The 20,760-nt window shown below is 48.8% G+C and overlaps 8 protein-coding genes across 8 annotated transcripts; 5 read left to right on the top strand and 3 right to left on the bottom strand.

The window, feature by feature from the left end:
• Positions 1–1,007: 1,007 nt before the first annotated feature.
• On the top strand, positions 1,008–1,580 carry N7481_004138 (uncharacterized protein; the record flags this gene model as incomplete). Its single annotated transcript, XM_057263357.1, has 1 exon — positions 1,008–1,580. The coding sequence occupies one exon, from the start codon at positions 1,008–1,010 to the stop codon at positions 1,578–1,580; it is 573 nt and encodes a 190-aa protein (XP_057125018.1).
• A 185-nt stretch (positions 1,581–1,765) lies between these two features.
• Positions 1,766–3,971, bottom strand: N7481_004137 (DUF3292 domain-containing protein; the record flags this gene model as incomplete). Its single annotated transcript, XM_057263356.1, has 5 exons — positions 1,766–2,533; positions 2,601–2,829; positions 2,905–3,416; positions 3,467–3,676; positions 3,738–3,971. The coding sequence occupies 5 exons, from the start codon at positions 3,969–3,971 to the stop codon at positions 1,766–1,768; spliced, it is 1,953 nt and encodes a 650-aa protein (XP_057125017.1).
• Positions 3,972–4,483: 512 nt separating this feature from the next.
• N7481_004136 (crossover junction endonuclease MUS81) lies at positions 4,484–6,352 on the top strand (the record flags this gene model as incomplete). The annotated part of the gene is made up of 3 exons (XM_057263355.1): positions 4,484–4,575; positions 4,628–4,797; positions 4,863–6,352. 3 exons carry the CDS (start codon positions 4,484–4,486, stop codon positions 6,350–6,352), a joined length of 1,752 nt encoding a protein of 583 aa, XP_057125016.1.
• A 124-nt stretch (positions 6,353–6,476) lies between these two features.
• On the bottom strand, positions 6,477–10,259 carry N7481_004135 (putative copper resistance-associated P-type ATPase; the record flags this gene model as incomplete). The annotated part of the gene is made up of 1 exon (XM_057263354.1): positions 6,477–10,259. One exon carries the CDS (start codon positions 10,257–10,259, stop codon positions 6,477–6,479), a length of 3,783 nt encoding a protein of 1,260 aa, XP_057125015.1.
• A 1,374-nt stretch (positions 10,260–11,633) lies between these two features.
• On the top strand, positions 11,634–13,935 carry N7481_004134 (transcription factor TFIIIB subunit BRF1; the record flags this gene model as incomplete). Its single annotated transcript, XM_057263353.1, has 2 exons — positions 11,634–13,554; positions 13,601–13,935. 2 exons carry the CDS (start codon positions 11,634–11,636, stop codon positions 13,933–13,935), a joined length of 2,256 nt encoding a protein of 751 aa, XP_057125014.1.
• Positions 13,936–14,856: 921 nt separating this feature from the next.
• On the top strand, positions 14,857–16,930 carry N7481_004133 (sugar transporter-like protein; the record flags this gene model as incomplete). The annotated part of the gene is given in 9 exon segments (XM_057263352.1): positions 14,857–14,941; positions 15,004–15,203; positions 15,259–15,557; positions 15,624–15,934; positions 16,031–16,150; positions 16,170–16,286; positions 16,349–16,487; positions 16,539–16,668; positions 16,724–16,930. The coding sequence occupies 9 exon segments, from the start codon at positions 14,857–14,859 to the stop codon at positions 16,928–16,930; spliced, it is 1,608 nt and encodes a 535-aa protein (XP_057125013.1).
• Positions 16,931–17,148: 218 nt separating this feature from the next.
• Positions 17,149–19,154, bottom strand: N7481_004132 (flavin-containing monooxygenase; the record flags this gene model as incomplete). Its single annotated transcript, XM_057263351.1, has 4 exons — positions 17,149–18,009; positions 18,066–18,202; positions 18,249–18,502; positions 18,556–19,154. The coding sequence occupies 4 exons, from the start codon at positions 19,152–19,154 to the stop codon at positions 17,149–17,151; spliced, it is 1,851 nt and encodes a 616-aa protein (XP_057125012.1).
• Positions 19,155–19,642: 488 nt separating this feature from the next.
• Positions 19,643–20,564, top strand: N7481_004131 (glucose 1-dehydrogenase; the record flags this gene model as incomplete). The annotated part of the gene is made up of 2 exons (XM_057263350.1): positions 19,643–20,060; positions 20,134–20,564. The coding sequence occupies 2 exons, from the start codon at positions 19,643–19,645 to the stop codon at positions 20,562–20,564; spliced, it is 849 nt and encodes a 282-aa protein (XP_057125011.1).
• Positions 20,565–20,760: the final 196 nt, after the last annotated feature.

Raw genomic sequence — 20,760 nt, 5'->3', positions numbered from 1 at the left:
TGTGGAGAATCTCAGATAGATCATTATTTCAGAAACCTGGCCATAATTTCATACATCTTATATCAGTCGCATTGTAGTATGCTTTTGTTCATCACGACTTCTCTTTCAAGTAGGTCGTAGAGCCGGTCATTGCAGGAGTGCTTCTAATGTTGAAAGAATAATCGGATCTCATATCTGAATCTCGGAGTCTCCACTGATCAGAGGAGAGGCTTAATCGTTCACCCATTTCCCTTGCCGATTGATGGAAAGTGGAAAGCTTAGTTATTGGCAAGAGTAGAATGGCTATTGAAGGTGTCTGGATAATGCACTTTTGGTGAGATAGGACAGCATTAACCTTGGAGGCTACAAACTGAATCGTTTCTTTGCCACATTCTATGGAGATACACTTTACATGCAAGTTTTATTCGATGTGTCCCGCGGTCCCTTCATCTCAGAAGTTTGATTTGAAGAAAGTTTCTTCAGATACCCTGAAAGTCGATGATGTAATGTCCAAAGGGCGTATAACTCAGTTGGTAGAGTGTTCGCTTTGCATGCGAAAAGTCTGGCGTTCGAATCGCCATTCGTCCATCTTTTTGCTTCTCCTTCATTTTCTCTCTCCTCCGATCGATCTCTCTTGTTTCTGGCAGGAATTTCGGTTTTTTTCTTATTCTTTTCAGCCGACAAACCAATAAATAGCAAGCGGGATGTAGTGTCGCCATGACAAACTTGAAATTAGTGACACTACTAGTAGTATATAAAAACAATACTACTAGTGCTACTTACGGATATTCTGCAAGGATCTTGAAAAGTTTCCAAGGTTAGATTAAATTCATCATGGGGGTATTATTCTTATGAATTTTGAGATATCCATGTTGTAAAGACCGTCAATAGTACTCAAATCAGTAGATTATTTGTGCTGCCTTGCTCCTCTTCGCATCATAGACAGCTTCGACAGGAGTGGATATGCATAAGGCTGGCGTGTCCAATCACGACTGGCCCTGGGGCCAAGATGCCTTGAACCTGTGACCATGTACGCTCTCTACGTAAACAATTCACACAAGCAAAGTCTCTCACTTCCAAGGTTTTCGACCAGAACTGGTCGTATCCACCCTGCGCAGTTGAACGCATTCAGTCTAAACGCAAAGTGCTTCTTGACCGAAATCAGATCAGCACCGTGCCAGCAACACTCACGATCGCAGTCTTCCGCGGGGACCCCCCTCGACTGGGCGATTTACCGACACACAGCGCTTCACGTGGGATATATAGACGGCGAAGACCAGATATTGCACGTCGCCGGTGCGCATCCCTTTTTTGAATATTCACCCCAATCATGTATCCCAGCGGATACGGGATTGAAGATAGAAGCTCTTATTACGGTTGCCAATCCATCGGATGAGATCACCAAAAGTATGATCGAGAAGGCCTGTGCCCAAACGCCAGTGCGAAATGATCCTCACCACCAGGATTGGAATTGTCACAACTGGGTCGGCGAGGCCCTTACAGAATTGGTAGATATTGGTTTCCTTACCGAGGAGCAACGCTCACAGGGAATCACTCGGATGGTGGATGCTTGTCTTGAAGCCGAGGAGGAGGCCGAATGAGTGCTTTGTTGAAAGGCTTTTATATCGGTGATTAAGTAGAGCAAAAGTTTCCCCTCTATGATGAATGAAATTTGATGGAACACCTGGAAATGTAGCTCGAGATTTAAGAACTAATTTGAATGTGATAGAAGATTGAAATTTACTTCCAAACCTGAGATTGATTCAGCACACATTCAGCAGTCCATTCAGCAGCAAGCCCAAACCTGTCCATCAATAGCAATCAGCCGATTGAATAACTGATTCCGAGTTCCCATGGCCGTAAGTTGGAATGACTCCTTGGGGTCTTTGCCCACAATTTGTAAGCCATCAACAACTTCTTTGCTCCCCAACGCCCAGCCAACCACCAGTTTTCCTTTCCATCCTAGCCCTCCGAGCTTCTTCATTTCTCGAATATCGGTGACTGGAATCTGAAACAAGACAGAGCCCTTCTTCTGGTTTGTTAACCGAAGGTCGTCATCTTGGAGTGGATCAGTTGTGAAATAGAGCACTGGAGGTTCACTTGTAGAATCGATGATCACCGTGCCGCGTTTTCCCTTGTATCTGGCATCGAACTTGACTGGTCCGACTGGTGAGCTGAGTTTGCCTTTTGATCGAAGAACTCCAACCCGGTTTTTTGCATGGCGTGAACCGATCGTAGCCCTAATGCGGTCGAACCCTCGTTTCCCCTCCACTCCTGTCGCTGTGGTTCCTCTGAAGAAGCTGATAATACTGGAGGCTATCGTATTTGTCTGGGACGTATGCACTGGAGTATCCTCTGGTTTCTTGGAGGGCTCGGCTGATGCAGCATCTTCGATTTCTTCTCTGGAGGCCCCGAGTTCGAGCCCCTCGTGATGAAGAGAGATTGGGCGTGAGGAAGGCTTGTCTTGAGAGGTTGAAGGTGGGGGAAGTGGTGAAGCATTGGCCTCGCCGATTCGCAATAGTGTTAAGGTCAGTTGCGCATTCGTTGGAACGCCCTTGAGAAGAGAGCTTTGAAATCATTAGCAAATATATCCCGGATATGTATAAACGCGTGGGAACAACTTTTGTATCTGGAGAAGCTTCTGCCAATTTGGGTATTTCCGGCTCAAGAAAGAAAGGCCCCGCATGATGATGGGCCCCCCCGAAAAAGGCGAACCCTGCGAAGAGTCCTATCCCCTTTGAAGCAGCATAGACAGAGATTGATTTAGCCGCGAAGCAGGATGGAAGCAGGACAGATACTAGCCGCAAACGGGGTACCCATCGAGGGAATGGCGGGGTAGCGGACAAGGCACTATAAAGCATGATGGTTAGATAGTGACAGAGAAATAAGGCTCCATAAATTCAAAGATTTGTGAAAGGCATGTACTTGGAAAGTTTCTCGAAAGTGTCCGTGATGTCGTTGATCAATTGCATTCCCATATTGGCTGCTTGCATGACAGATTCTCTCATAGGCTGTCGAGTTTTGTCGTGTGATTCAGAAGGAACTCCTCCACTAGCAGCGCTTTGTGCATCGGCCGTGTTGGCGACAACATCCATGACATCTGGAACAGTACCCTCTAATGGTGCACCTTCAGGCACTCCTTGGTCATGTTTCCCGGCTGCACTTCCCACGGCGACACTAGCAACACTTGCGACAAGGTTGCTAGCTTCCTGCTCGGCTGCCTCTCCCTTGAACCTTTCAGGGGCACCAGTTATGCTATCCTCTGATCCAAGCACTCCCGCCTGGGGCTTTTGGATGCCGCCGGTGCTTTTATCCACTAGAGCGATCGGTGCGGGTGGGAACAAGATGGGTCGGCACGGTGGATATATCACCAAAGCGATCAAAGCGACGAATAATGAAGGGAGAATGATGTCTAGGAGCCATGCTAAGGAATAAACCTAAAATTTGTGAGCATAATGGCCAACATTTCCTGGGGTGGGGGACAAACGAGACAAAATATAGCTGTACGTCGAGGTTCTTTCCATGAGCGCAGTCGCGCAACATGTTTAACAAAACCCGCGAGTGCGACAATAACCGATGTATAGAATCGCTCGATCGTGGCGCGAAGCTTATCTGGGGTAAATTCATCGTCATCCGCGCGGGTCAAGTCCAAGTTTTGGAGTGGAGCGTCTGGAACAGCTTTGACGTTGTATACTTGCTTCAAGTTTGAATGGGGGCATCAGTCAACATATACAGCACGTCTTCGTTTTGAATCGTACCTTATCAAATCTTCGGATCAGCATCCAAAGGTTCTCGTTAGATAGACCGGCTATCAATCGCTCTTCGATTTGTTCAACAGGCTTGGTCCATCCGAGGTCGATGGTCTGTGTGCTGTCTCCGCCTAGTTGTGAGGCGCCCTTTTCGTCTGGCTCAATCTGGGAAAGAACATGACTATCGGTTGGCCCCTCTGGAGTCAAGGAATTGTTTGTGGACTTGTCCACAGCATTCGCCATACTGATGGCCTTGTTCTGAAAGTGCCCGAGTAGTTAGTATGTAGCCGATATTGGGCGTAAAAGAGCGAGAAGTGGCGTAGAAAGGAAAAGTATCAACAGGACTGATGAAAGTAGCCACGGAGGTGACCTATAAGTGATCATACCTTGGATCTTTCCACAGATTGGTTCATAACAGGTCTTCTGCAGGGTTTCTTGCCTGGTACTCCGCATGGCCGGGGTGTCGACGTCATCTTCGGCGCCGCCAAATCAGATCCAAACAACTCTCGAACTCTTGAAAGCTTGAACCTGATTTTGGCGTTCCATTCGAATTCCATGAAAAAATCAGACTGAAATTACTCATCAGATCCTCTTGCCTTGATCTGTTTGCGATGTTTCGTTTGCTCCTTAAAGTATGCTGCTGTGATCACATGACTAACTAGGATCGCGTTCCCAAAGAGGAAATCCGCGGCGCGTCCAAGTATCGCTGAACAACCATCCAACAATCCCGGCTAGCCCGATGGCCGCTGACCACCATGAGCGAGGATTGCGCGAACCCTCTGTTGCTAGACTGGATCAAGGAGTGGCTCGATCAAGCCCGTGAGAGGAACAGCAAAGGCGTGACTGTGTTCGTATTCCACTTCCTTCCAGTATAGCTGGCTCAACTAACAGACATTTAGTTACAAAAAGGCCTATGAGTCAATGAAAGCATGCCCGTTGGAATTCCAGCACCCATCACAAGCACAGCAATTAAATGGGCTAGGCCCTAAGCTATGCGACCGTTTAACGGACAAACTGAAGGCTTATTGTGGGGAACATGGTTTGCCTATGCCAGAGCCTCCTGGTCAAGGTCAGTGTTACTATCTCACCAAACCCTATGCCAATACCAGAACCATAGTTAATTGTGAGGAATAGCCAACAAGAGAACATCCGATACCGGTGTTGGGGACCAACCTGCTAAGAAGCCCCGCAAAGCCAAGCCATATGTTCCAGCTCTACGATCCGGTGCATATGCGTTGCTCTTAGGCTTGGCTACCATGGGAGAAAATGCTTCACAGGGAATGACCAAGGCCCACCTAGTAGACGTGGCTCAGCCTTACTGTGACAGCTCTTTCACGGCTCCTGCGGACCCAACGAAATTCTACACTGCATGGAATTCCATGAAGACGCTGATCCAGAGGGATCTGGTCTACGAACATGGCCGCCCTCTCAGGAAATACGCCCTCTCTGAGGATGGCTGGGAGGTTGCCAAACGTATTCAGAAGACTATCCCTGGGTCTTCCGAGTGTATGATGCCCTTTGCAGGTATTCAGGCATCCACCTCGCAACGAACTACAGCTCAGAATGACGACGATAACGACGAGTCCGAGACACCACAACATATCTTAGGCTGGGCCGCCAATACCGAAGGTCCTACCGAACCTATTACTCTACCCCCGGGCAGCTTCACGATTCAATTGGTACTCGATACGCGAGAAGTGCGCACTTCCACAGATCGTGACTACATCGCCAACGAGCTCATGAAACAAGGCATCACTCCGCAAGTGCGGGCCCTTGAACTTGGCGACGTTATGTGGGTGGCGAAATGCCACGATCCGGCGTTCATGTCGCGCCATGGTGAGGAGGGCGATGAAGTGATGCTAGACTGGATCATCGAACGAAAACGCCTAGATGATCTTATCGGCTCTATCAAAGATGGCCGATTTCACGAGCAGAAGTTCCGTCTGCGCCGGTCTGGTATCAAAAATATCATCTACCTCGTTGAGGAATTTACAGTCACTCACCCCGATGCTAGCAGCGGGAGCGGGCCGAAGTACCACGAGATGGTCGCTTCTGCAATTGCTTCGACGCAAGTCGTCAATGGGTATTTCATGAAAAAGACCAAAAACCTGGACGACTCTATTCGATATCTGGCCCGTATGACCCTGCTTCTTCGAAACATGTATGGTGCTCAAGAGTCCCCCTCAAACGGAGATATGAGCTCTTGCCTACCCACGGACACTTCAAACCCGAAAAAGGTTTCATTCATTCCAAGTCGACGACTCTCCTCCACACAATCCTACCTGACTCTTCTTGATGAACTTCGCGCCAAAGATCCTACCCTCACATACGGCGTCACATTTTCTACCTTCTCGGCGCTAACGTCGAAATCCGACGTCTTATCCCTCCGTGATATCTTCCTCAAAATGCTCATGTGTACTCGTGGCGTGAGCGGTGAAAAGGCGCTAGAAATCCAGCGACGATGGCAAACTCCTCGTGCATTTGTCGAGGCATACATGGCTCTGGAGCCTCAAAATCGAGACACAATGGTCTCGGAAAAACTACAATCTTTAGTGGGGAGGAAGAAGGTGGGCAAAGCCCAGAGCAAAAAAATTGCAGAAATTTGGGGCGAAGGCGGGAAATGAGGGGAATGTAGTTAATAATTGTATTGACTAATAAATACAGAAAGGGAACTCGCATCTGATGTGAGAGCCGCTATGCAGAACAAAATGAAAATCATCAATCATACAGTCTTATTTGCATACAAGATTACTTCTTCTGACTGAAAAGCCTCCGAATAGTCTGCCCATCAATTCTGAGTGCCAGGCTACTGGTCACAACAGAGATACTGCTCAGAGCCATAGCTAGGGCAGCCCACACAGGACTCAGTCTCCAGTGTTCGTTAACAGTGATTGTTTCATGCCCGATCATCTTCTCATGCTGACCACTGACGATGGGGTAAAAAACACCTGCTGCGACAGGGACAAGACATAGGTTGTAAATAACAGCCCAGCCAAAGTTCATCCGAACACGATTGAATACACGTCGACTGAGAAGAACAAGCTGCAGGATGGTGCTAAGATCCGAGTTGAGAAGAATGAAACTGGCAGAATTGATGGCGACGTCAGAGCCTGAGGCCATAGCAATACTCACGTCTGCGGCAGCAAGAGCCGGGGAATCGTTGACACCGTCTCCAACAAAGGCGACGATAGGGCGAGTTGCCTTTGAATTCTTCGATACCTTGACTTCGGTTCCGGGAGACAATGTCTTCACTGACCCTTCTTGGACCTGTCGGACGAAACTTGCCTTCTCTGCTGGCAGGACGTTGGCCATGACGTTGGAACGTGGGATTCCCAGCATGTCGGCAACTGCGTGGGCGGTTGTCTGGTTGTCACCCGTGCACATGAAGACCTCAACATGGCGACTATTGAGTTTGGAGATGACTTCAATAGACTCTGGCCGAATGGTGTCTGAAGTTGCGAAAATAATTGCGGGAATGAACGGAGATGTCTCTGCAGAATCCGAATCGATGCGGCGCAAGGAGAGAATAGCAGTTGATTTGCCTGCTGACTGGAACTTTGACAGCAGATTTGACACGAAGTAGGTGTCATTTTCAGAAGGTAGAATGCTGTGCAGAAGACGCTCGTTGCCGATGGCAGCTTCGTATTTCTCCAAGGGCCCAGATGCAGCAAGAGAAACAGTGAAAGTCCCCTTCATACCCTGGCCAGAAATCTCTTGGATATCAGAAGATTCAACGGTTGCTGTTGATTGAGTCTGGCAAAAAGTAGTGATAGCCTGTGCGATCGGATGGTTGCTGCTTTCTTCCATTTTCTGAGCAAGTGCCCATGCGATCGTCACTAGCCCGCCGTCAGTTGTCAAGACTTCATGGTCGGAAACTTTAAGGCTTCCACCCTCAGTCAAGGTACCGGTCTTATCGAAGACAATGGCATCAAGGCGGCTAGCTTCTTGGAAGGCTTCTCCGCCACCCTTGACGAGGATACCGTGCTTTGCAGCGAGACCACCTCCGACAAACAACGCAGTGGGAGCGGCGAGTGCCAGACCGCAAGGGCAAGCAACCACAAACACAGCAATCGCAAACTCCAGACTCCAAAAAGTCCAGCCACCGCGGACAATGTCAAGATAATCCTGGGACAGGACGCCCGCATGGCCCAGAGCGAGCCATATCACGAAAGTAAGTATGGCAATGAGAGTTATAACAGGAACAAAATGGGAGGTGAGCATATCAGCAACTCTTTCAAGAGGCGCACGCTTGCTTTGGCCTTCGCGTACAACGGCAATGATTCGATCAAGCATAGACGACCCACCAAGTTCAGTGATTTTAATATGCACCGGTTGGCCGACATTGACGGAGCCAGTATAAACGTTGTCACCAGCCGTTTTCTTGACAGGACGCGATTCCCCTGTCAAAGAGCTCTCATCAAATTGATAAGAGGCAGCGCCGACAACCACACCATCTGCAGGCGGAGAGGCACCATGAGGAATGCGTACTGTATCACCAACCTCCAAAAGGTCAACGCTGACTCGTGTCATTTGGTCTGAAACAGGACCGTCAGGCGTCTGAGCAGCTTCAAGAGCCTGGTTTTCAACCAGGAGTGCCTCGGAAGGCCGAAGTTTTCCCAAGGAGGAAACTGCATCTCCTGTTTTGGCTTTGCTGTATGCCTCCAAGAACCGACCACAAAGAATAAACAGGGTCAAGAAAACAACGGAGTCGAAGTAGGTCGTGCTGTGGGCACTTTTGTTACTTCCCGCAACAGCATCGACGATAAGTACAGCCAGCGATGAAAAGTATGCCACCGAAGTTCCTGCTGATATCAAGAGGTTCATGCTACCGAAGCGATAGAACCTCCGCATGATCGGCACTCGGCTGCCGGGGCGCCATAGAGCGTGGATCTCCTTTAGGGCTCGGGTGTGAAATACGTCGGTACCATAAATCATAACCGGAGTAGACATTATAAAAAGTGCCCATTCGATGCGAGTGACGCTACCAGACCAGATAGCTTGCTCAAGATACATGCGGATCGGGTTTTCTGATGATACAAGAGACATGAAGACGATACCAATAAGAAAAGTTGGGATGGCAGCAACAAAAACAAATAGTAGACGAGCGAGTAGTCTGCGTCGTTCATGCAGTTGCATCGCACGGGAGCGATCTTCGATAGTTGGAGGGTGGTGGATGCTAGCGGTGAATGCGACGTTAGCATCTGTAATGGCAGCGATTATCGAACGAATCGTCAAAGATGGCTGCGGAAGGTATGTGATTTTGAGAATAGGCTTGGCCTCGCAAATAGTGCCCTCCACTGTTACGCCCGGGAGCAATTCAATGGCGGAGAGAACCTTCTCTGGACAATGACGACAGAACATCCCATCAACATGGATCGAGACCACTCTGGGCTGAAGAGGTCTGGCTTCGTCCTTGACATCGTCCAGAGGATGGAAATTGTCGACAACGGCATCGTAGCCTAGATCCTCAATCTTTTCCACGATCTTGTCTAGATTTTCTTTTCCTTCGAATTCAATCCTGCCACTATGTGACAGAAGGTTGACAGAGATATTTCGAATAAATGGCAGCTCTTCCAATCCTCGGGTTACTGCTCCGACGCAAGATCCACAGGTCATTCCAGTTATCGCGATTTCTGTAACAAATCTTGACGGAATTTGGGTTTGCCCTGAGGTTGAATCGTGAGCGACCTGATTGACTTCGTCCAAAAAAGCATCAAATCCAATGTCCTCGATTTGTTCCGTGATTAAATCAACATTCTCCCGAGGACCAGTATATACCACTGTCGCACTATTGGTGAGGAGGTTGACTTGAATTCCTTTGACATAATCCAACTGCTCGACCGCAGCAGTGATGCCATTAGCACACGAGGCGCAACTCATCCCTCCAATACCGATTCGTGCGTTAAATTCATCGACTCTCGGTGATGATTGTGGGGTTTCAGAGGATTGATCATTCTCATTGGACTTCCCCGATGATGGCGTGTGGACTCCATCCCGTGGACCCGATGGGAAAGAAGATTCGATTTCTTTTTCCTCCGCGATATCTTTGGGGTACTTCTCAGAGGGAAATGGCTCGGTCTGGGTAGAGTGCAAAGAAAAATTATCGGCCTCTTCCTTTTGGCAGGCCTCACAATTGGCAATGTGTCGTTTTTCTCTGCTTGAATGCAGTCGCTCCTTAATGTTGGAAGAGATGCTGGAATAAGACGTTCGGGGCGTGGAAAATACATGTGAGCTCCGGTTATTCCATGAAGTGGTATCAAGCTCAGAAACGATAGAACCACGCTCATCAAAGGTCGTGGCATGGTATACTTCAAAGGCGGCCTGAATGAGGGCGACAACGAGGTCTGCTGGATGCGCTGAGGCACCATGGGAGACGCGGACTTCGTGTGTCAGGATTGAGACATCAATATCTGTCACGGTGGGAATTTCGGTGAGAACTTCGGTGATATAGGCGACACAAGACGAGCAATGAACATTGCTCACCCAAAACACGCTTCTTCGCGAGTGGGTCTCGGAACTTTGCGCCTGCATATTGTGCCGCGACAGGCTTTTTCAGCCTGCTGGGAGCGAAGTATATGAAAGGCGTGTAGCTGTGGAGGGAAAAGATAGGTCGATGACCGATGGGGGAATGACAGATCCAATCGAGATCTCGAAAATGTTGAAGCAAGATTTTCAATTCTCAATGTTCAGGGGGGTGGATATTGAGTACTAAGAACCCAGGGGTACCGCGCGGGTCCTAGCGATCAGCTTTGATGATGGCGGAATCGCAAAGCCGAGCGGCACATGCGACAGGAGAGGTTACAGAAAGAAGAAAAGATGGGAATCAAAGAATGAATCGGATTGTCATAACGTCACGGTTGTATTATAAAGAAAGAAAGAAAGATCCTGGAAGCCGGTGGAGGGGCCGCGAAGGGCGAAGATGCGCCATTTGTGCGTGGAGTTGCCTCTCTACGCACAAATACCGCAACCGCATTCCAGATGTCTCTCGAGCCATGGCCCTCGTGCAGTATGTGGCTAGGTTCGGGGTGGGGAACGGGGGAATGTTAAGGCTGTCGTCAAGGATATGTCCGAAGAAGGTGCAGGATTGAAAAGTGAGCCAGCTTCGTTGCAAGGTTGGCCTTGGCCATGGGAGCCATGTGCAACTGCTCCTTCCTTGTTCCCGTTGCTGGGACTGGGACTGGGACTGGGACAGGCAGGTACGACCCTCTCCCACATGACTCAATGCATTTGCATAATGTAAGCCTGAGAATATACTATATCTTACATACTATATACTACTGTATACCACTATATACTACTATAGTATTATGCATAGTATAGTATACTAGTTATGACCCACGGTTATAAGTTATAACCCATCTCCCGTAAATAATACAATCTCCAGGAATTGACCCCGAATTGAACGCGCGCCCCTCTTTGCGGTATGTCACGTGCCTGCGCCGCTGGACCACGCGGGGGACTTCACCCCGAAAAATCCCTTCACAACCTCGCCCCACACCACTTCGCGTTCTCCTCTTATCACTTATCTTTTTTATGCCCTTTAGGGTTACTTTATCAACTGTCTAGAAGCACCCTGAGTTCTTTCCGGACTACATTTCACCAAGACCGCCGGTATTGTGATCTGGGACTAGCAGGCTGGGACCCAGATCTTTCCCTCAATCCCGCCATATCTTGCCTCATCCTTAACCTCGCCCTCACTTCCAACTTCAACCATCAACCAACCTCCGACTTGTCAATTATCTCGATTCCTCCCTCTCTATGCTTATCGCAATCATTTCTGACGCCTTCTACTTGGGTTTCGATACCCACCGAGTCTGTCTGGCCCCGATTGCCTGTCACTAAACCCCGCGACACCTAAGGTAACAACCGAGACCTTTATACCTATCATCTACCTTCGTCTCAACCATGTCAACCTCGAAGCCCACCCCCAAACTCGGGGCAGCAAGACCTCCCACGCGTATCTCTATTACTCCCCGGAGAGGGCCAGTAGGACGTCTTGCTAGCACGAAACCCTCAAGTTCAACCCCGATCAAACGTCCCCAGCCCACTGGTCGCCCTCAACCTACCCGGCCAACAACTCATCCGAAGACTTCAAGCTGTCCCAACCCTGGTTGCCCAGCACCTCAAATTGTGGACGAAGAGGGACAGAAAGTCTGTACAGGATGTGGTACTGTCATCAGTGAATCCAATATCGTGTCAGAGGTCACATTCGGCGAAAGCTCATCTGGTGCTGCTGTCGTTCAGGGTACCTTTGTTGGTGAAGATCAGACCCATGTGCGCAGCTTTGGCCCCGGCTTTCAGCGGGGAGGTGGCATGGAAAGCCGAGAAATGACTGAACAAAATGGCAATCGATTTATCACCCAGCTCTCGCGGGCCTTAACTATCCCGGAGAGTGCCATGAAGGCTGCTGGCCAAGTCTTCAAGCTCGCTGTCGGGCTGAACTTTATCCAAGGTCGTCGCACGAAGACTGTGGCCGCAGTCTGTCTTTATATCGCTTGTCGTCGTCAGGACGGAAACACCGTCATGTTAATCGACTTCGCCGATGTGCTGATGATCAATGTCTTCAAACTGGGTCGCACCTACAAAGCTCTTCTCGATGAGTTGCGCCTAGGTGGCAATGTATTCATGATGAACCCTATCGACCCGGAAAGCTTGATCTATCGGTTCGCTAAACAACTGGAGTTCGGATCTTTGACAATGCCCGTGGCAGGTGAGGCTGTGCGCATCGTTCAGCGAATGAACCGTGACTGGATGACAACTGGTCGACGTCCTGCTGGTGTCTGTGGTGCAGCCCTGATCCTGGCCGCTCGGATGAACAATTTCCGCCGTACGATTCGTGAGGTTGTTTACGTTGTTAAAGTTACAGAGGTCACCATCAGCCAGCGTCTGAACGAGTTCAGCTCAACCGAAAGTGGTGAACTGACTGTGGACCAATTTCGATCAGTGCAACTGGAAAATGCCCACGACCCCCCATCTTTCACCCGGGCGCGCCAGGGTCACAAACCGAGTATAGTTTCCCGGAAACACCCCGAGACGGCAGCCGAACTTGAATATGATTCTGCAGCTGAAAGCGAGGCGGGATCTGTGCAGCCCCGGCGTGTCGATGCAGATGGCTTTACCATACCTAACCTCCCCATCGACCCTGCCCTCACGGAAAATCCCGTCCGACGTGGGTCTATCACAAAAGCCGTGAATGAAGTTATTGCGGAGGCAAAACAGGAAGGCCTTGAAGGCAAGAACAATGCGAAGCAGTCTCGAAAGGGCCCCTCTTTTCCTGCTCCATCTGCCGAACAAATTGCATCTGAAGATGCCCTGGAGGAAGAAATGCGCAACATGTTGGCTAAGGGCTCCACTATGGTCGAAAATGCTGCACTTCCTCCCCAGACTCAAGTCTCAGACAGTACGGAAATTACCGAGAATGAATTCGAAGATGACCCCGAAGTCGCCTACTGTCTCCTCTCGCCGGCTGAGGTTGACTTGAAGGAACGCGTTTGGGTCAGTGCAAACAAAGAATACCTCCGCACCCAACAGGCAAAGGCACTCAAGCGTGCGCTGGCCGAAGCTACCGGTGGCGCCTCTTCCTCCAAGCCTCGCAAGCGCCGCAAGGGCCGAATGGGTGATGTTGGCTACCTTGAGGATGGACAAGACGGCGAGGGCCGCAGCTCCCGTGCTTCCACCCCAGCCGAAGCGACTCGGCGTATGCTCGAGCGACGCGGATACAGCAAGAAAATTAACTATTCCCTTCTGGATACTCTATACGGTGGCGATAGTGTCCCCGAAGACCAGAAAACGAAGATGGAAAGTTTCAGCCGCAGCCAGAGCCGGAGTGAGAGCCGAGATATTATGGCCCGAGATGTGAGCCGCAGCCGCAGCCGAAGCCGAAGTGTTGTCTCCCGTCGCAGCGCCAGCATTCCTCCCGAAGCTGCCTCCTTTCGCCGAGCCGGCCAGGCCATACCAGCACCAGCTGCGAAGTCTGGTCACTCTCAGGCTGCAGGCCCCCCCTCCAACTCCCCCTCCAACAGCCCCCGAGACTGTTACCAATGATGCACCCAAGCAAGATGGTCGTCCAGACGACGCACCGCCTGACCCTGACGATTTGGAGGACGACGATGACGATGAAATGGACGACCATGTTGATGATGCTTTCGCCGGCAACTACGATGATTACTACGATCAGAATAGTGACTACGAATATGATAGTGACTAAATATGGGAATGGGCTCAAATTTCATCCTCACCCTGCCTAGCACTTGCTGACTATACCATGCCCTTCAATTTGACACGATCCAAAAGAAGATACCATGTATCATTATACTAGAACTTTTGCTTTGAGGCCCATAATATAAATCAATAGAACTCATCATTCGCATGGAGCCTCCTGGCTTTCCGAACCTTGAAATGCTCTTAGACATCTTAACGCTCAGGCACCGTAGCGCCACCATCCCACGCCCGATCCCACGTCTCTCACCAGCAACAAATCCGGAAGTCCGTAGCGCCGCATTTGAGCGATTCCTGCCCAGAAACACTAAGCTTCCCCGCCGATCACTGGCTTTACTTCGGTCTCCTCACCGACATATCACCCCCTCACATATCGAGGTGCGGGGAATCAAATCATTCATGTCACCATGTGGACTGCTTCTCCGGATTTGATGTCCCCATACCAGCAACGTGAGCAGAATCCCCGATACAATTCATTCTGCAACCATAGTTGGGGTATATTTTTTTTCGTTCAAGTTGAAAGAGCAGAAAACTTTAGCCATCTTATCTCCCTGGCCTACTTTTCCTTTGTTCCAATTTAGTCCTATTCCTAACTTCCACGCTAGAACCCCCCCCAATAGGATCTTTCTTTACGTTTCCCCCAGTCGACCCGGCGCTATTTTATGCCAGATTCGTCAACTAGGCCGTCGTTTGCCCGTGATTGATCAGTGAATAGTCTGGTCGGCCCTCGGCCGGCTAATATGTCACATCGACACCCAGTCCCATATAAAATCGTCTATAGCGCTCATGCGGTACAGGTTTCCCCTGGTTCGATTCGAGTTCCCCGCATCAATATTCCCTTACCTATCAACTTTTGATCTACCCCCCTCTCGCTTTCTCAGTAGTGTAGGCCGATCGACGGTGGTTCAGTATGGTAAAGCTCGATATCTACGGTCGAGGTCGACCACTACGGGTGGCTATCATGTTCACATGCCAGTTGTCCTTTATTTTATTTGGTTTGTGAAATAAAAGATGTTTTACCAGTCTAATTTAGGCTTGAACGGCTAATCAGATACAGGTTATGATCAGGGTGTTTTCTCCGGAATCGTGGGCAATGAAGACTTCTTGGAGGTGGTACAGAATCCCAGCGCGGGGATCCTGGGGATTATCGTTTCGATCTACAATCTAGGCTGCTTCACGGGCACAATTATCGCCTTCCTGATAACGGACCGTCTTGGACCACGGAAATCGTTGTGGTTTGCTATGACTTGGATTATTGTAAGAACTTGGAGAAAGTCACCATTAGTATATCAGTCTAACCCTCTTCTCATAGGTCGGTGCAATTTTACAGACAACTTCATTCTCAAGGGCACAGTTACTCGTTGCGCGCTTTGTAACCGGCATAGGAACCGGTATAGAAACAACTACTGTGCCGGTATACCAGTCCGAACTGTGCGAGGCAAAGAAGCGCGGAAAGTATGTCTGTAGCGAGCCACTGTTCGTGGGTGTGGGTATAGTAATTGCATATTGGTTTGACTATGGAATGAGCTATGTTCATGGGGCCATCAATTGGCGACTGCCCATTGCCTGCCAGATGATTTTTGCCATTATGGTAGTCTTTTTGGTATTCGGGTGAGTGAGCTATGAACTTTACTGGGAGTTAACAAAGGATGGTGACTGACAGTAATATTAATCTAGGTTACCGGAGAGCCCCCGCTGGCTTTATCGTCATAATAGGCATTCAGAGGCTCTGCAAGTTCTTTGTGATGTTTATGACAGGGAAGCGGAGGACCCCAAGATTATGTCAGAGTCGGCGGAAATTTTGCAAGCAATCGAGCTAGAGACTCTACGAGGCGAATACAAGTGGTCACAGATTCTAGAGAGAGACGAGGTACAGACTGGAAAGAGGGTGCTGCTGGCCTATGGAATGCAGTTCATGAACCAGATGGGTGGTATCAACTTGGTAGTGGTGAGTGATATCCCGGAACCGAAACTGGTGCTCACTAGTAGTAAGTACTAACATTTGTCAGTACTATGTCACTTCAGGTAGGTGGAGCAGACTAAATAAAATGATCTTCCATCCCGGTACTGATATATTTGAATAGTGCTGCAAGATAACGTTGGGCTGACCCGCAAATTGAGTCTACTCCTCGGGGGTGTGATTCAAATTATGTTTGTAATCGGTTCGCATCGCCGCCCTAAAACAAAAGTACGACATACTGACCGTCTGATATCTCAAAACAGGCTCATTCTACCCAACCTTTTTCTCCGATCGATTTGGTCGTCGCCAGCCAATGATGTGGGGCTCTTTTGGCCTCTTTATTTCAATGATGATGATTTCTATCCTTCTTTCCTTCAAGGGTAGGAGATCGTTTGCATCCGAGTCTCTCTTTTTTCAAAAACTATTCTGACCTAACTCATAGGAACATCCGTTGAAAAGCCTACTGCATCTGCGTCTGTGGCCTTCTTCTTTCTGTTCATGCTCATCTTTGGCGCATCCGTGAATTGCATTCCGTGGGTATATGGACCGGAAATTCTTCCGCTGCATGTTCGGGCTAAGGGGTGAGTAGTACTCTCTGGGGCGTCCAAGACGCAAATTTAACAATATTGCAGGCAGGCAATTGGCATCTCAGCAAATTGGTTGTGGAATTTCTTCGTGGTCATGATTACCCCAACATTGATTCAGAATCTTGCGTGGAAGGGGTACTTGATTTTCATGTGCTTAAACCTGGTTTTTGTTCCAGTAAGAAAAAGCACATATATCACAAGGTCTTTCGATTTTGGACTAACTTGAAAAGATCATATACTTCTTTTATCCCGAAACGGCAAATCTCACCCTCGAAGAGATTGATTTCCTTTTCACCGACCGCGCAAGACACCACTCCTTGCCCTCCTATGGCCCTTCGGAAACCGAGCCGAGAGCCACGGGAATTGAAACTGTCAGTATAAGCCAAATTGGAAGTTCTGATAAAACGAAAGAAGACTACGTGGAGAAGATTGACTAGAAGCCCGTCACGGAGGGTAATGTCAAATTGCCGATGGATGGATCTTCGCCGACTCGCGCATCGTGGTGAAAACTGCATTAGCCAGGCAATATAAATCAGTTCAAGTTAAGGCAATGCATTGTAATTCCACTTTCCCGGGTGGGTGTAGTACCAGTAGTTCCCAGCTCTCTTTTTTCCGCGAAAACAAGTTGTCAAGTGAAAAAAAACAACTGTACCTATCAAGACAACGTCTTATCATCACTGTTTTGCTTGCTGCTCTCAATCATACACTCCACCTCCTTCTTTGGCCGAGTATGTACGAACTCTCCATTTAAATACGGAGAACTCTCGCCCGCACTTCCAAATTCATATTTAGCAAATCCACTGCCCAAGAACCCGAATCGATTTTTTGAATGATACTGGATATCAAAATCTTCCCAAAGAGGTTCCTTGACTGCCTCAAAGAAAGCCAGTCGGGAACCTGGCCACATAACGATCGGCCCATCTGGTCTACCTTGTTTAAACCAGCTGGTACAAGGATCTGCCCAACAGGTACGAGGCAGATAGACACGAGCATGTTCCATGAAGTCCTGAATCACAGAGTCCTTAGGTATGACACGGCGGATATGATGCAGATACATCTTCTTGATTAGTTGCATAAAATAATTGCTCATTGCGGTTAAGATGGGCAAAATGGCGCCTTGTGCTACAGGCGTGAATGGCCCTGTGAACATAAAGTAATTTGGCATGTCCGGAGCTGCGATCCCAAGGTAGGATTCAGGGATCTCGGCCCAGCGCTCGCTAAGCCGGACACCATTCAATCCAATGACAGGGAATCGAGGACGATAAGAGGTGTCGAAGCCAGTGGCACATATAATAACATCGCACTCATGCTCTTGTCCAGACTGGCTCCGAAAGCCCTTTGGTCTGATTTCTTTGATTGTATCGGTAAAAACAGTAGTCTTTTCTCCTACAAGTGCTTCAAGATAGCCATTTCCCGGGGTTGGGCGCCGGCACCCGACGTTGAAGTCTTTCGGGATAATTTTGTCCACAAGGCGAGCATCCCCGCCGAGCTTTTTATGCATCTCGCTATATGAGAACTTGGAGTAGTCAGAAATTCTGCCTAACTACTATAGCTCGGCATCAACAAACTTACCTCGGCGCCCTTTTGAGATTCAGCAGTATTGCGTAAAACCGCCCGGTACCGTAGATTGATTTCATCCTCGATCATCTTCCTGTATTCACGGTATTTCTCAGGATCTTGACGCCATTCGGACTTTTCTTTCTCGGAATCTAAATAGATAAGCTACATGCACTCATGCAAATGATTATTACTCACACTCAAAATTTGCGCCATCCTTGCCAGCGTATTTCTGTGCAAATCCCGCCGTAATCCAAGTAGGGCTGCGTACCCAGGTATAAAGCTTCGATACATCTGAGTAAACAGAAGCTACTGCCTGGACGCCAGAGCTACCGGATCCAATTATGGCGACTCGTTTGTCTTTGAGGTCAAACCCTTCTTCGTATCGAGCTGTGTGGAAAAGACGCCCTTGAAAGGAATGTAGACCAGGAATGGTTGGCCATTTCCAAGCACTATTTCAGTAAGCCATTGCCCCATCATCCAAAATTATGATTCGGCAGCTCACTTCAGGAATCCCGTGCCATTCAAAAGCACATCGCAATGCTCTTTCCACGAAGCTGAATCATCCGCCCGGCATAGTGTCAATACCCACCTCCCGATCTTGTCATCCCATCTCGCCTCAGTGACTTCAGTTCGAAGTTGGATATATCGATCCAAACCTTCATCGAGAACAATACCTTTGAGATATTGCCATATCTCTGGGGAACTGCAATAATATTTCGACCAATCTGGATTCGGTCTCCAAGCAAATTGGTAACTGGGGGATGGGCCATCGCAGGCACAGCCAGGATACCGATTTTCAAACCATGTACCGCCCACATCAGTGTTCTTTTCAAAACATTTGACCTCAATATTCAAATCTGCCAATTCATTCGATGCATGATGTAGAAAATCAATGCCTGCAGCACCAGCACCAATAACGATCACTTTGAATGGGCGGTCGGTTTGCCAGGGCTCACCTAGGAGGTTCGTTCCCGCCGTGTATCCGGTCGGAGACTGAATATGCCATTCTGGATGATCTACCGGTCTTCTAGACGATGAAGGGTGGGGGCCTGGGCGATTACTACCGACCTGGACAGGGATACTGTGACTGGATTCCCCCATGGCTGAGTAAAATTTGCAGAAAGAGTTTAACTAGCGATCCAAAGGTAAGATGAGAAACTTGTATATAGGACTATACTACCTTGGGGACAGAACTCTTCCGAGGGATTTAGCTTGGATTTATCAGTGACTGGCATCTTTGATTTATGTACGTGTGCATGTGCTACGCTCGGACAGCCAGTCTCCGACTTCTTTCAAATACCTCTCGGCATACTCTCCGGGGTGTGTGTGTATGCAGTATCACATCACCCCGCATTACCACAATAATCCTATCAAATAATAGGCCCAATCGTTCTTCTAGTAGACCTAGAGCGAGGTCCTAGTTGCTAGCTGCAACTGGGGTCCGTAGGGAGGGGTAGTTACCAAACACGCACGCAATGCTTTCTTCACTTGATTTCTCTAGCTTTCAGCTCAGCACCTCTCTCTTGTGTCTTTGAGGTTTATCATCAAAATTACCCCCGAGGTTTGAAGCATATAACTCATCCTCAGACATGGCGCAAGAATACGCGTATATCACCGGCGGTGCTAGCGGACTCGGCAAAGCCGTTGCCATACAGCTAGCCTCCAAAGGTATCAAATCATTCATCGCAGACCGTAACACGGCCGGTGCGGAAGCAACAGCTCACGAGATCGGAGGAGACTATACCACTGTCGACGTAACTTCTTGGGAATCCCAAGCCGCTGGATTCAAGAAGGCAGTGGAGCTTTTTGGACGGGTAGACTATGTATTCGCCATCGCGGGGGTAGGGCAAAACGACTGGATGCCACCGACACAGATGGATGGCGATTTTCAGAAGCCCAATCTTTCAGTGATGGAAATCAATGTTCAGGGCATGTTGATGACGGTTTCGCTGGGAGTGCAGCAGTTCCGCCGACAGACGGTGAATTCACATGGTTTCCGTGGGAAAGGTGTGTATATCTATCTAAATTCCAGGACTTGCTATCCACACACCGCTAAAATAGTATAAATTCAACTTGAAAGTGATTGTCGCGGGCTCTGTCTGTGGAGTCTATCCAAGTCCTGGTCTATCAATCTACGCAGCATCCAAGCACGCCGTAACTGGCTTGGTACGCTCATGGGGACTGGAGCTACCGGCTGAAGAAATCACGTTGAACTGTCTGATTCCTAGTGTGATGAGAACGAAAATTTCTACGCCAGCGTTTTTTGACGCTTTGGAGAGCGAGGGCCTGCTTACCCCACTTCATGGCGCTGTCGATGCTTGTGAACAGCTCCTCGGTTCTAATCCCGTGAGCGGACAGTGTTTTGAGATTGGACCCGATTATGATAATGGACAGGGACTTACGCATCCTAAGTTTGCGACCTTTACGGATGAGAAGCATCGACTTGTATTTGACAGGTTGGCAGTGAGAGGTGTGTCGTTCAAATTGGGGGCTGAAAATTCGAAATATTAGTCACAGTAGATTTTTTATTCAGATGTGTCTACATACTAGCACCTGGAGTATAAGTCTACCATAAGCCCTCACTGAAACAAGCCTGTGTCTCATACTAGCCCTATATGATAGTAGCAGAAAATAGCTCGAAGCCCACCGACCGCACCGCATCACCTTCCAAGATTACCATCGAAGTTTAGGAAGAGGTTTTTAAATC

Source organism: Penicillium waksmanii, assembly GCF_028829765.1.
Source record: "Penicillium waksmanii strain IBT 27052 chromosome Unknown utg000004l:1.0-5674109.0:1.0-5678898.0, whole genome shotgun sequence".
Taxonomy (NCBI): Eukaryota; Fungi; Ascomycota; class Eurotiomycetes; order Eurotiales; family Aspergillaceae; genus Penicillium; species Penicillium waksmanii.
This window is presented reverse-complemented; position numbering and strand designations above follow the sequence as displayed.